This window comes from Artibeus jamaicensis, unplaced genomic scaffold (assembly GCF_021234435.1).
Source record: "Artibeus jamaicensis isolate MK-2021 breed Jamaican fruit bat unplaced genomic scaffold, CSHL_Jam_final contig_525, whole genome shotgun sequence".
NCBI classification, from domain to species: domain Eukaryota; kingdom Metazoa; phylum Chordata; class Mammalia; order Chiroptera; family Phyllostomidae; genus Artibeus; species Artibeus jamaicensis.
The window spans coordinates 3,263,493-3,275,276 of record NW_026521874.1 but is presented as its reverse complement, the minus strand read 5'-3'; the positions used below and the strand labels follow the sequence as shown (position 1 = coordinate 3,275,276).

Here is an 11,784-nt window from a genome sequence, read left to right as displayed (position 1 = left end):
GTGGCAGTGATTGGTTGTTCTTTTGAAGAGGGCGTGTAAAGCCAGGGGGGAGGGGCGGAGCCAAGAATACACCCACGATTGCGCAGCCTGGCGACCGGAAAGGATGGAATTTAGGGTGGAGCGACTTCCTATTTCGAGTCTATATCAATCTTGGCCTTCTCCGGCCGCCGTAAAAGGGGTTGGTCTTGGTCTTCTCCCGCCAATTTAAATATAGGCTAGAACCTGAAGATTAGAGGCGGTTGGGGGGAGTCGGAAGGAGGGGCGGTCAGTTTACGTGTTCCGCTTTAGTTTCTTCAATTGCAGGTGAGTTACGCTGCTGTAGGAAGGTGGGAGTGAGTTGAGGTCTAAATAGCAGCATCCTTAGAACAGTTCTGGGTATTTTCCCTTCAAGACCCTGTTGGGAGAAGTTGGAGTGGGTTCTTGCTGGCCCCAATTCCAACAGAGCGCTTGTGTGTGGTGGTGTAGTTGATATTGTTTCTTTTATTTCTATTCTTGAGGGAGAGAGAGAAACATGGACTTGTTGTTCCACTTATTTATGCATTCATTGGTTGATTCTTGAATGTGTCCTGACCCGGGATCAAACCTGCAACCTTGGTGTCTGGGGATGTCGTTCTAACAATCTGAGCTACCTGATACTGTTTCATTTGTGCGTAATTCTGTCGCTAATCTACTCTCTAGCCAGCAGCCAGAGTGATCTCAAGTCGTTAATCAAATCATGTCTCTCATCTGTTTAGTATCTTCCCCCTCACGCTCAGGATATACCCGACCTTGATTGAAGTCGAGGATTCTTTTAGCCCCAGCACCCTTCCACTCTTGCTATGGCTCGGCAGCAGCCTGGAACTCGCCCCAGCCTCTGAGCCTTTGCATTCCTGTACCCACTGAGCTTTGCATAGTTGGTTTCTTGCTATTTGGTCCCCGCTCAGACATCGCCTTCCCTTCCCACGCAGGTTCTCCTTAAACGACCCTCCGGGCCCCTTAGCACTGTTTCGTTTGCTTTGAAACATTTCAGTGTGTGATTATTTGTGCATTTTCTTATTTTTTCTCATAGTGTAATAGTTATTAGCTGCCATGAATTTGAGTTTTCTTGTCTAGCTACCTCATTTACTTGCTTTAGGTGACCTCGGCCATTTATTTAACCTCAGCTGTAAAATGGGCTGTTGTGTACACTAAATGAGTAAAGCATTTCAAGCTACCTTGCTTGTTAACATATACTCAATACATGTTAACTATTCTATGTTGGTCCCTCCTACAAGGGTACTAACTTCATAGTGACAAAGATCTCTGCCTTCACTGATTCCTAAAAGGATTCACTCCCTCCCTCCTGTCTTAATCTCACAACTCCCACCCAAGCACCAGCCACTAAAACCATCGTCTGTTCTGCGATGCTTTGATTCTGTGCCCTTGCTTACGCTCTGGGTAAGAACTCTTTTCCTCTAATCACTGTTGTCCACCTGAAACTAATACAACATTGCGTACCAACCACAACTGACACATAAAAAATTCCTGTGATCTTAATCCACTAGCCCAAATATTACTGCTGTTGCTTCTTCCAACAGCAATAATAAATTCTCTAGCCCTTACAATTGAGTGCTGGCCAGGAACCAAGAATTGGTTTGTGAACATTTAAAACTCATAACTTTTCAGGAGGGTACAACGATCTTCTTGTTCCATGGTTTAGGGAATTGAGAAGCAAAGATTAAGTTGCTTGCTAAAGGGCCAGCAAATGTGAAAGAGCAAAAGTCTAAAATTGTCCCTTCCATAGATTTTAAAACATACCGTGTTAGCAGTTATCAGAACAACTGTTAATTAATCGGTTATGGTTCCCCACCAGCCTTAAAGTTTTCATCCAGGGATCGTTTTTTCATTTTTTATCTTAACATTTTACTTTCAACCAGACCACATATAAAATGAGTTTATAAATCTTTGTCGATGAAGTGGTTAAATGACTCTCCTACGGTTACAGGTATACTCTTTGGTCCAGTCAGAAACCTAATCCACATTCTTTCCTCCTCCCCTTAACATTTTCATTTCTTGTGCTACACTGGGAACATTAATGAACTTGTTTGTAAACTTCATTGGGAACCTTCCCATCCTAAGGTATCCCAGACATTCTGACGTCAGAGCTTTTGCTGTTTGTTGCTATACTGATTAAAGATTTATTTCAAATGAGAACTTGTTATCATTTCAAGTTAGGCACACAAAATATTAGAAACTCTGGGACACATTGGTCAGATCAGAATTGTGTTTCTAAACAATTACATTCTTACCTTGTGATAATTGGAGCTATAGTTCCATTTATCCGGATTGGTCCAAAGTATCTTTGTGACTACAGAAAAAATAGGACGATAGGGAAATCTTTACTTATTGATATATATTTTGGATAAAGCCTTGTTATTTCCTAAGAAATTAGATTTTCTTTAACAATATAAATCGGTTTCTAATTTTGCATCTCGCCACAGGGAAGGCAGTGATTCCCGAATTGGGAGAACAGTCTCAGCAACATGTGGAATGATATTGAGCTACTGACAAGTGATGACACAGGAAGTGGGTACCTAAGTGTTGGATCCAGAAAAGAACACGGAACTGCTTTATACCAAGTAGATTTGCTAGCAAAGATCTCCTCCGAAAAGGTAATGACTTTGATGCTGTTTTTACTCACACAATTTTTACTGTGTTTAGTAGGCCTAGAAGCTACCTGGTGTTTTGTGAATGAACATAGCACTTTCTCAGGTAATCAAGGTTCAGTCTCAAATTATTGGAAATTTCCATCTGAATTCCCCTTACATTAACCTAAGATTTGTGTTTCCCAAACTGAACTTTTACACATGGGGAAGGAAGAAATAAAACTGTCTTTGTTCTCACATGACATGATTGTCCACATCAAAAATCCAAACAAATTGACAAAGAAACTACTGGAATAATAAGTGATTACAGCAGGGTGGTGGGGTACAAGGCGAATATGCAAAGTCAGCAGCTTCCCTGTATGTCAGCAATGAACAAGGGAAATTTGTTTTTAATCCTCCCTGGAGGATACTTTTTCATTGTCCTTAGAGAGAGAGAGGAAGGGAGAGAAACATTGATTTGAGAGAGAAGCATTAATTGGTTGTCCCTTGAACATGCCTGGATTGGGTATTGGAACCACAACATAGGTAAGTGCCCTGATTGGAATCGAACCTGCAACCTTCCGATTATGGGCTGGTGCTCCAGCCCACTGAGCCACACCATACAAGAGTATAAAGAAAGGGTCAGGATGGGGTGGAGTTTTCAGGGATTACACCTGGAGAATGTGGCCATTGAAGAAGGCAGGAAATGAACTGATTGGCTTACAAAACTCTCCACAAAAGCCAGCATTGTAGGTATTGTTGTTATTATCACCATCATCATCCCTATTTTATAGCAGAGTCAGGCGAGACATTTGCCCAAGGTCACTCAGCTAGTGAGTACCTGGGTGTTTCAGCCACCAAGCCTCCCGGCTACTTCAAGATACACATGGGTGGGAAGCTCTCATCAACAGGAACTGAAAACAAGATTCATATTTGGCTTGCACAGTGCTCTTTAAAATGTTGACTTAGCTGCCAGTATTTAAAAACCAGAACATTTCACATAAAGATGCAGCTTTTCTTGATAAATTGGAAGGTGTGGCCATGCTAGGCATTCCAAGGGGATTTAGTGAGTTATGTAAGGGCAGGTACCCTCCAGTTCACGATTCGCTACAGTCCACCTCCCGGTGGTGCTCCAGACACAAACCTGATGTCAGTCTTGGGTCATTTGTGCTAATGCCTGCGGGCTCCTGCGGGCATAAGACTGACCTTAGGAAATCGAGACTTGTATGTAGAAATGCTTTGCCCTTTCCTAGCAGTCCTGGACTTTCCCTATTTTAGACTCTGAATGGATTCAAGATACACCCTGCAAAGGAAAACTTGACTACTTAGACACATGGGCTAAAGAGAAGAGTATCAAGTTCTACACTTGGGTGCTTGGGACTGTGATACTGTGGACTGTGATCAGTGTTGTTAAGCATGTGTGAAAATGTCTTATATTCGTCCTGCTTTTTCCTCCCACAGGCCTCATTAAGTCCGAAGATACAAGCATGCAGCTTAAGCGACGGGTTTATTATCGTAGCAGACCAGACAGTGATACTGCTCGACAGTGTCTGTAGATCGCTTCAGCTGCACCTGGTATTTGGTACGTCTAACACCCTGGAAAGCAGTAGGTGGATTGGAAGTCAAGTATTTGCTGCCAGTTTCTGCCGCATTGCCATTTCTTCGCTCCATTACTTCTAAGACTTGAAATTGGACTAATTTCAATAAATTAATCTTGAGTGCCTTTTTTAATGCTGAGTATCTAGATTCAGGATGCTGGGCTGACCCCTTCTCAGTAGGTCTAAGGGGAAACACATGTAAAGCGACCATTTACTTGCATGGCTTTTGTAAATATCAGAATAACCACTTGGGCCCCCTTGTGTTCAAGCACCTGAATCTTGTACATAATTTCAGTATCATCAGATATCTGGATACTTTTAGAAAGCAGAACACTGTAAAAAGCTTTTTAATTATAAATTCATCATTGAGTTAAAGAGCTTTAATTATATGCAAATATGGCCTTAAGGGTAAATTAAGAGACTAGTGAGTAATTGTGCTGGAAAACAGTGAAAATATTGTGAAAGCTTTTCCTGCCATTTTGAGAGGAAGATGGTTGTTGAAGTATTTGTGTAAGAACTCCAACAACTGAAAAGAATCAAGCTATGTGTGTGAGAACACAGTCTTGATCACGCTGTGGAGGCAAGATGCCCATATTTTGTGGAATCTCAGCCTATCCACCTGGATGGGTCCACAAAATTCAGTTTCACTAACACAGTAGTGGGCTGTGTTATCCGATACATTTGTATAAAGGTGTTGTCGCTGAATGATTTCCATTCCTACACCATTTATCAAGCACAGCTTTTACCCCTCCCCCTCTCAGCCTCCACTGCGCTCCCCGCAGGCCTCTTGCTGCTGTGCTGACAGTGACTTTACGTCCTTCAGGTCCTTGCTCGCTCGTTGCTCTTGTCTCACCTTGTCAAGGATGGTGGTCCTGAGCACCCTGGCTCTCTGCAGGACTCTCTCCCTGCTCCACTTTTTCTTTTTTTCCAGAGAGTTTATCACCTTCTTACATGTCATGTAGTTTGTTTACTGTGCTCATGTTTGAATTGTCTGTTACTGCCTTAAAATTTGAGCTCCATGAAGGTGGGACCCATAGCCTCAGACATGTGTGCAGAAGGCCTAGAGCAATGCTTGGTGCAGAAGCGCTCGGTAGTCTTGTACTTGTTGGTTGATGAAGAGTCTAGCATTCTATTTTACTTTAATCACTTTTTAAAATATGCTTAAAAGAAGCTTGGATAGTTGACTTTAAATGAAAGAATGTAGAGGTTTCTTTTGCATTGCAAATACACATTCTTTAAAGGAGGCTCATAACTTTGACTTGAAATTTTCAGATACCGAAGTGGATGTAGTCGGCCTATGTCAGGAAGGGAAGTTCCTTCTGGTTGGGGAGAGGAGCGGCAACTTGCATTTCATCCACGTGACGTCGAAGCAGACACTGCTCACCAACGTAAGACCCTGTTACGCTTCTTGCTTGCATTGTCTAAATTCTCGGTCATCTCTTAGTCACAGCTTGGGCCAACCATTGCGTGTGTTTTAAACTAAAAGAATAGTGTACCTTTACGCGAAATTTAAGGATCATACCTTAGAGACGTAGGAAATAAATAAATGCAAAGTTGTGAAAGTAAGGGTTGCAACATATTGTTAGTCTGCCTGTTCAAAACAGTTTTCTATTTTGAAACTAAAATGCTTAGAAGGAAGGCAGGATTATTGCTAATGATCATTGATAGCTCTGCGATGTTAAAGATTGTAATCCTTGATTATGTTTTTCTGGGTTTAATCTTGTTGTTTGAAATTAATTTGCAACTAGGCTTTTGTCCAGAGAGCTAACGGGGAAAATCAGTGCACTTACCGAACTCTGGTCATAGAGGAAGACAGTTCAAATGAAGGTAAGTTTTTTGACAAATTTTTATGACTCTTTGCAGAGGTTTAAAAGTACTTTTCCTAAATAGGATATTCTAAAGTAATTTTTACAGTTTTGAGAGCTCTGTAGATTACCAAGGAGACATTATGTTCTTTTAAAGTGTTTATTTTGGTAGATTCTAGCATATTTATCAGATTTTCATTTCAACAAATGTTAACTGGACCTGGATTTATTTTGATATATCTGAAGTTTCCCCCCACTCTGGGTGTGAAATCTGGTTTATAAAAGTTTCAAAGGAGTTAACATGGTTTTTGGAATCCTTTGTAAATAAACTTTAACTGTATCTTTGCTATATTATTTGATGATTAGAATTTAAATGAGCAAATGGCTATTTTTAAGCTAAGTTTAAATACTGGCTTAAATTTTATATCCATGTGCCTTTTAGAGAAACTGTCTTGATCTTACGTTAATAGGTACCTATTATATGCTGCTTCTTACAAACAATGGATTTTTTTGTATCACAAACCTTCAGCTTGCAAAAATTCAACAAGGTAAGTAAAGTGTTACTTTCATATTATTATTTTGTGGCAATATTCTTATTCTCGAAGTAAATTTTTAAGTATTCCCTTTAAAATATTATTTTAGTTTAATTACATTTTATGATAGTGGGTATACTGTTAAGTGTTGGTAATATACTTATTCTCCACTGTTAGGGCTGTAGCAGAATCTGAAGAAATGTAATTGTTTATAGCCTTCCAGGATAAACAGCTTAGCTGGGGAGACAAGACACACAGACACCATCCTAGTGATAAGTGCTTTTTGATGGAATGAATGATGAACCCAGAGACAGATAACTACATGTTAACATTCTTGTTAACATACAAACTTAGCAGTAACTTACTATGTGCTAAGCGAGTGGTGTGGCCCCTACATCCCTGTGAGCTGGGAGAGATTGAGGAGTTGGTTTGGGGCATGTATTCAACATATATCATATATATATATGATATATTTTATTAGTCATGCTATTATAGTTATCCCATTTCCCCCTTCACTACAAATATTTTTTTTGAATCTACAATTGTATGTGCCGAGAACCTGCAAGGTCCGGGGGATTCGATGAGATTTAAGATATGTGGCTCTCCGTAGCTTAACAAAAGAGCAGACAAGTCAAACAGCTCTTCCAAAACGGAGTGTGAAGTGGAGGCTTTGCGGGTCGGACTTCTGAACTTGAATAGGGAAGTTGGAGCCCGTTTCAACAGGAGACCCTCTCAGTAGGGAAGGGGGGCTCTGGAAGGACCGGAGGGCAGCCTGGCCGGTCCCCTGAGAACCACACGTCACAGTGTCTGTCGTTGATCAAGGGCCAACCGGCAGAGTGGCCAGTGTCCTTGGGGTTTCTGACCCGTGTGCTTCTGACTGGACTGTGCGTCACCTCCCCTGCCACCGGGGGCGAGTGGCGTGTGCTCTGTAGTGAGTACGATACATCCAGCTCGCTTTCTCTTTTTATGCAGCGATTGAAAACGTAGACCTGAATAAAGCAAAAAAGGTAAGAAAACGAAATTACACTGTCTTCGCAAAACGCAGAGGTAATGGAGATTTAGGAGAGTGTTTCCGGATATAACTGTCTACTGGCTGCCCTTTTGGGAATTAGCTTGATGTAACATTTTAATATCATTTCCATTTAAAAACACATGTATAATTGATTGGTTTAAAATGATTTTTGTCACTCTAAGGAATTTGGACTGCAGTGTATATGTATAACATTTTTACTTTTTAAATCTTGCAGTTGCAAGGACAAATCAAGTCCAGTTTTATTTCTACTGAAAATTATCATGCTCTTGGCTGCCTCAGTCTCGTGCCTGGAGATTTCACGAGCAGAATCCCTATGATCATCGGGGTAATAACTCTTGCTATAAAACTTTGGGTTTTGTTTCTGACATGTCTCTTCGTTAAAAGTTATAGTTTGGGGTTAGTTACAGATAAATTTGTAATGTGCAACAGAAATGGGAATTATAAAATTAAGGTCACAAATTCATAAGTCAACCTAAGTTTGTATATTGGAAAAAATATTGCATCTTTATGGTCACTAATCCTTGTCTAAAATTTATCATTTCTTTCAATTATGAGCGTGGGCAAAAACAACAACAAATACAGCATCCAATTAAGGAATAGGCAGCGATTTGATATAATTACAGCATTTACAACATCTTTCCTTGCCAAATTTATACAGGGTGGGGCCAAAGTAGGTTTACAGTCGTGAGTGTGTGGAACGGGTTCCCTGTATTATTTATTAGTTATTCTCCATACAAATAACTGCAAACCCACTTTCGCGCCTCCCTGTAGGTTAAGTTAAAGTTTACCCCGTGTCTTCAGAGTGAGTTTATTCTCCCTGAATGCACCTCCTCCTCGTTAACTCCTCACGTGACAGCGAAGAACAGCAGCGGGTCGCGGTTCTTCCCCCGCTGTCCTCTTGACAGCTATCAGAGAGAGGGACTGGAAGGTGACAGTGAGCTGGGCTCAGATGTATACGTGTGGATTCTGAATTGAGGACTGTGCAGCTGAGATGCTTCTCCTCTGAGGAGAATTCAGGTCTGAGAATCAGATCTGCCACCGATGCACTGCTGTCGCCTCTGCAGGGGACAGGGACCTGTGCGTTCTCAAAGTGGGAACCAGACCCTCTCAGAGCGATGACGGTCACGAATGTGATGGATGCAGATATTATTAAAGGTAAACGAACCTGGTGCAGCTGCTTTTGGTGATGGTCAGCGAGTTCTCACTTCACGCCGACGTGCTGAGTCTGGCACGTGGGCCGTTGTCTGAGACGAGCCACCCTGAACTGGTGGTGCTTCACATGCATGGCTGTTCTTGACACGTTACCCCGTTAGCCTTTGTGTTGGCAGTTTTTCGTGTTAGTGGTCATCTGAAAACACGGAAACAGGAATAAATGGGGATGGGAGCTTTTTGTTCATGAATATTAGTTTGCTGTCTAAATGTGGCTGTATGTGACACAGAAATATAATCCTTATGCACCTTGCTTTCTCCCCTATAGGTGCAAAGAAGTTCCAGCTGATAGACAATCTGCTTTTTGTTCTCGATACCGATGTACGTTTTTGGTATTTGTCCTGTGATGTTAGTTCTTGGTATTGTGCTTAACACCAAAAATGTTGCCAAACTGTCAAGAATACGGACCTTAGCCAGGGTGGATGAATTATTGTCTTGTGTACTATGCTTTATTTCAGTGAATGTATATTTATGCATGCCAAAAGGTAGAACCGGAAATGGAAACTTGTAGTCATTGAGAAAACATGTCAATGAGAAATGCCTCTTTTGCAGAACGTGCTGAGCCTGTGGGATATCTACACCCTAACCCCCATATGGAACTGGCCCTCTCTTCACGTGGAAGAGTTTCTTCTTACCACGGAAGCAGAATCGCCTTCTTCAGTCACGTGGTACATTATGATACTAGTAGCGATTGCCCTTCTGTGAGGACCAGGCTTCCTACCTGGTTCCGATCTGATCATTCAGTGTTGCCTCCTCAGTAGCACTGGGAACAGACTGACGGGGTAAAGACCATTGCACTGTTGGCCAGATTTGCTGAGAAGAGACAATACCAACCTTCCAGTGATTGTGTTGGAGTGTCAGTCCAAAATAAATAAATAAATAAGCAAGCAAACAAGCCAAGTTCAGTCTTGCTTGATGCATGCATCCAGATTTAAAACTCACTCAAAAAAAAAGTGTCAGTCTGGGTCATAACTGTGCAGAAGTCAAGTTCAGTGTCATCTGTGTGTATCAGTTTTCACTTTTATACAAGACTATCGCTTTGACTTAGCTTATATCTAGCAATTGGCAAATCTTACTTGATTCACTTAAAACATCTTCTCTCTTCTAGGCAAGGGATTACCAACCTCAAATTAGTAGCTCTGACAACTACTGCTAATAAGGTACTGGAACATTTGTCTCACGTGTGCCCGCACTGCGTGTTAGAAACAGCGTCAGTACGAAGGCAGGTGTCGGGTGCTGCTCGCAGCGTGTTGGCTCTGAGGTCCGGCAAACGCCTGATGAGTCACAGACAACCTTGCAAGAGGTCTTTTTTTCCCATCTTAAAAATATGGGTAGAAGCCTCGACTCCGCCTTTTAATCAGAGCATAATCGGAGCACTATGGAATAAAGAAGTCCACAAGACAATGTTTATTAAAGTGATGCTTAAATAGTTTGACACTGAGGAATTACCTTTACCTTAACTACAATGTGTAGGATGGACTAGAGGTGTGTGGATTTTTGTTCAACAGCTTTGGAAAGTGGACCAGAACATAATTTTACGTGAAACATATAAGCAACGCCAGGGCAGACTTACCTATAAAACAGTTGACGCGTGCCGCTGTGCACCAGGGGTGGTGACCTGTGCCCTTGAATGTGAGGTGTCCACTTGTGCTCGGGGGATCATGCTGACCTGCTGAATTCATTGCTCTGCCTTTTTTTTTAGATGAAAAACCTCATGGTCTATTCACTGCCTATGATGGAAATACTCTACTCTTTGGAAGTGTCTAGTGTTTCTTCTCTGGTGCAGACAGGAATTAGCACAGTAAGTTGATGTATATTTTGAACTACCTTAAAAAATTAAGACTAACTAAGCTAAGCACGAGTGCGATTTTACTGAAAAACCTGGATAGATCACGGGTTTGTAACTGTGTTGTCAGATGTCCTCAAATACACTTGGCCCGAGGTCAGTCTTTATTTCAAAAAAAGAAAAGAAAAATAAATAAAATGTCAGCCAACTGCACATTTAAATTTTCTTGTATCTCCGCAGGAAATTTAAAAGATAATTGGGGGGAAGGGGTTATTGCTTTCATTTATTTTATTTTTAACCTTGAGCTTAAAATTTTTTTTTACTTTGTTTCATGTCTTTTTACACCCACACTATATTTTTTCCAAACCAGTTAAAAGGGAATTGCTGACTCCGTGAACTGTCACCCCTGAACTCTTTAATAGGCATCTCCTAAGAACAAGAGCCTTCTCCTACAACACAGTTATCACACTTACAAAATTTAACTATTGTGAAATATACCGTCTGAATTCAAAATTATCAAGTGTCACAAAGCTATGTTTTTAAACTATGTGTTTTTGTTTTTTTTCCTCCTGATCCAAGCATCATGTAGCCAATTTCATTGCCATGGTCACGTGGCAGTCTGCTTAAGTCTGGAAGAGTTCCCTGGTCTCTTTGTCTTCTAAGACATTGACATATTTTGAGCCCTAAGCTTTGGTGTTACAGAATCTCTCTCTGTTTGGATTTGTTTGTTCCGTCATGATTAGGTTCATGCCGATCTTTTCTGGCAAGAATACTGCGCAGGTGTGTAACACTGTGTCCTAACTGCATCCCAGTAAGGGGCTCACTTCCGCTGTCCTGCATTGGGGATGTCACATTTAGCTGCGTGGTTAGCGCAGCTGTGAGATGTCACACTGTGAAGGCGCATTTTCCCCCGTGTAATTAGTAGGTGATTTCTCTGGTGTTATTTTGAGACGATGGGAACATCCTTTTCTCCAACAGTTTTCCCAGTGATTTTAGAATTCCGTTGTTAGGTCATTTCTTCCTAAACCAGTTGTTACTCTAGTAACTATAAAATGAGTTAATTCTGTATTTCGATTGCCTTAAGCATGTCTCGTCATTGCAGGACACCATATACCTTCTGGAAAGAATATGCAGAAATGATACAAAGTAGGTCACGTTTTGTTTTATCAGATAAGCTGTTAAATAAAAGCTAAGTTAAAATTATCAATACTCACTGG

General features: G+C 41.2%; 1 protein-coding gene across 3 annotated transcripts in view; it reads left to right on the top strand.

Annotated features, from left to right (window-relative positions):
- The first annotated feature begins 224 nt into the window (after positions 1 to 224).
- Positions 225 to 11,784, top strand: part of KNTC1 (kinetochore associated 1) — a 51,829-nt gene continuing 40,269 nt past the window's right edge. For all 3 annotated transcript variants that reach the window (XM_053669941.1, XM_037161102.2, XM_053669942.1), the window contains exons 1-14: positions 225 to 303; positions 2,460 to 2,630; positions 4,065 to 4,185; positions 5,474 to 5,589; positions 5,950 to 6,028; positions 6,477 to 6,554; positions 7,512 to 7,546; positions 7,787 to 7,897; positions 8,637 to 8,727; positions 9,050 to 9,102; positions 9,334 to 9,449; positions 9,890 to 9,941; positions 10,484 to 10,582; positions 11,670 to 11,713. In XM_053669941.1, coding sequence (XP_053525916.1) covers positions 2,502 to 2,630; positions 4,065 to 4,185; positions 5,474 to 5,589; positions 5,950 to 6,028; positions 6,477 to 6,554; positions 7,512 to 7,546; positions 7,787 to 7,897; positions 8,637 to 8,727; positions 9,050 to 9,102; positions 9,334 to 9,449; positions 9,890 to 9,941; positions 10,484 to 10,582; positions 11,670 to 11,713 — 1,124 coding nt within the window. In that variant the 5' untranslated portion in view covers positions 225 to 303; positions 2,460 to 2,501. The remainder of the gene's footprint in view (positions 304 to 2,459; positions 2,631 to 4,064; positions 4,186 to 5,473; positions 5,590 to 5,949; positions 6,029 to 6,476; positions 6,555 to 7,511; positions 7,547 to 7,786; positions 7,898 to 8,636; positions 8,728 to 9,049; positions 9,103 to 9,333; positions 9,450 to 9,889; positions 9,942 to 10,483; positions 10,583 to 11,669; positions 11,714 to 11,784) is intronic.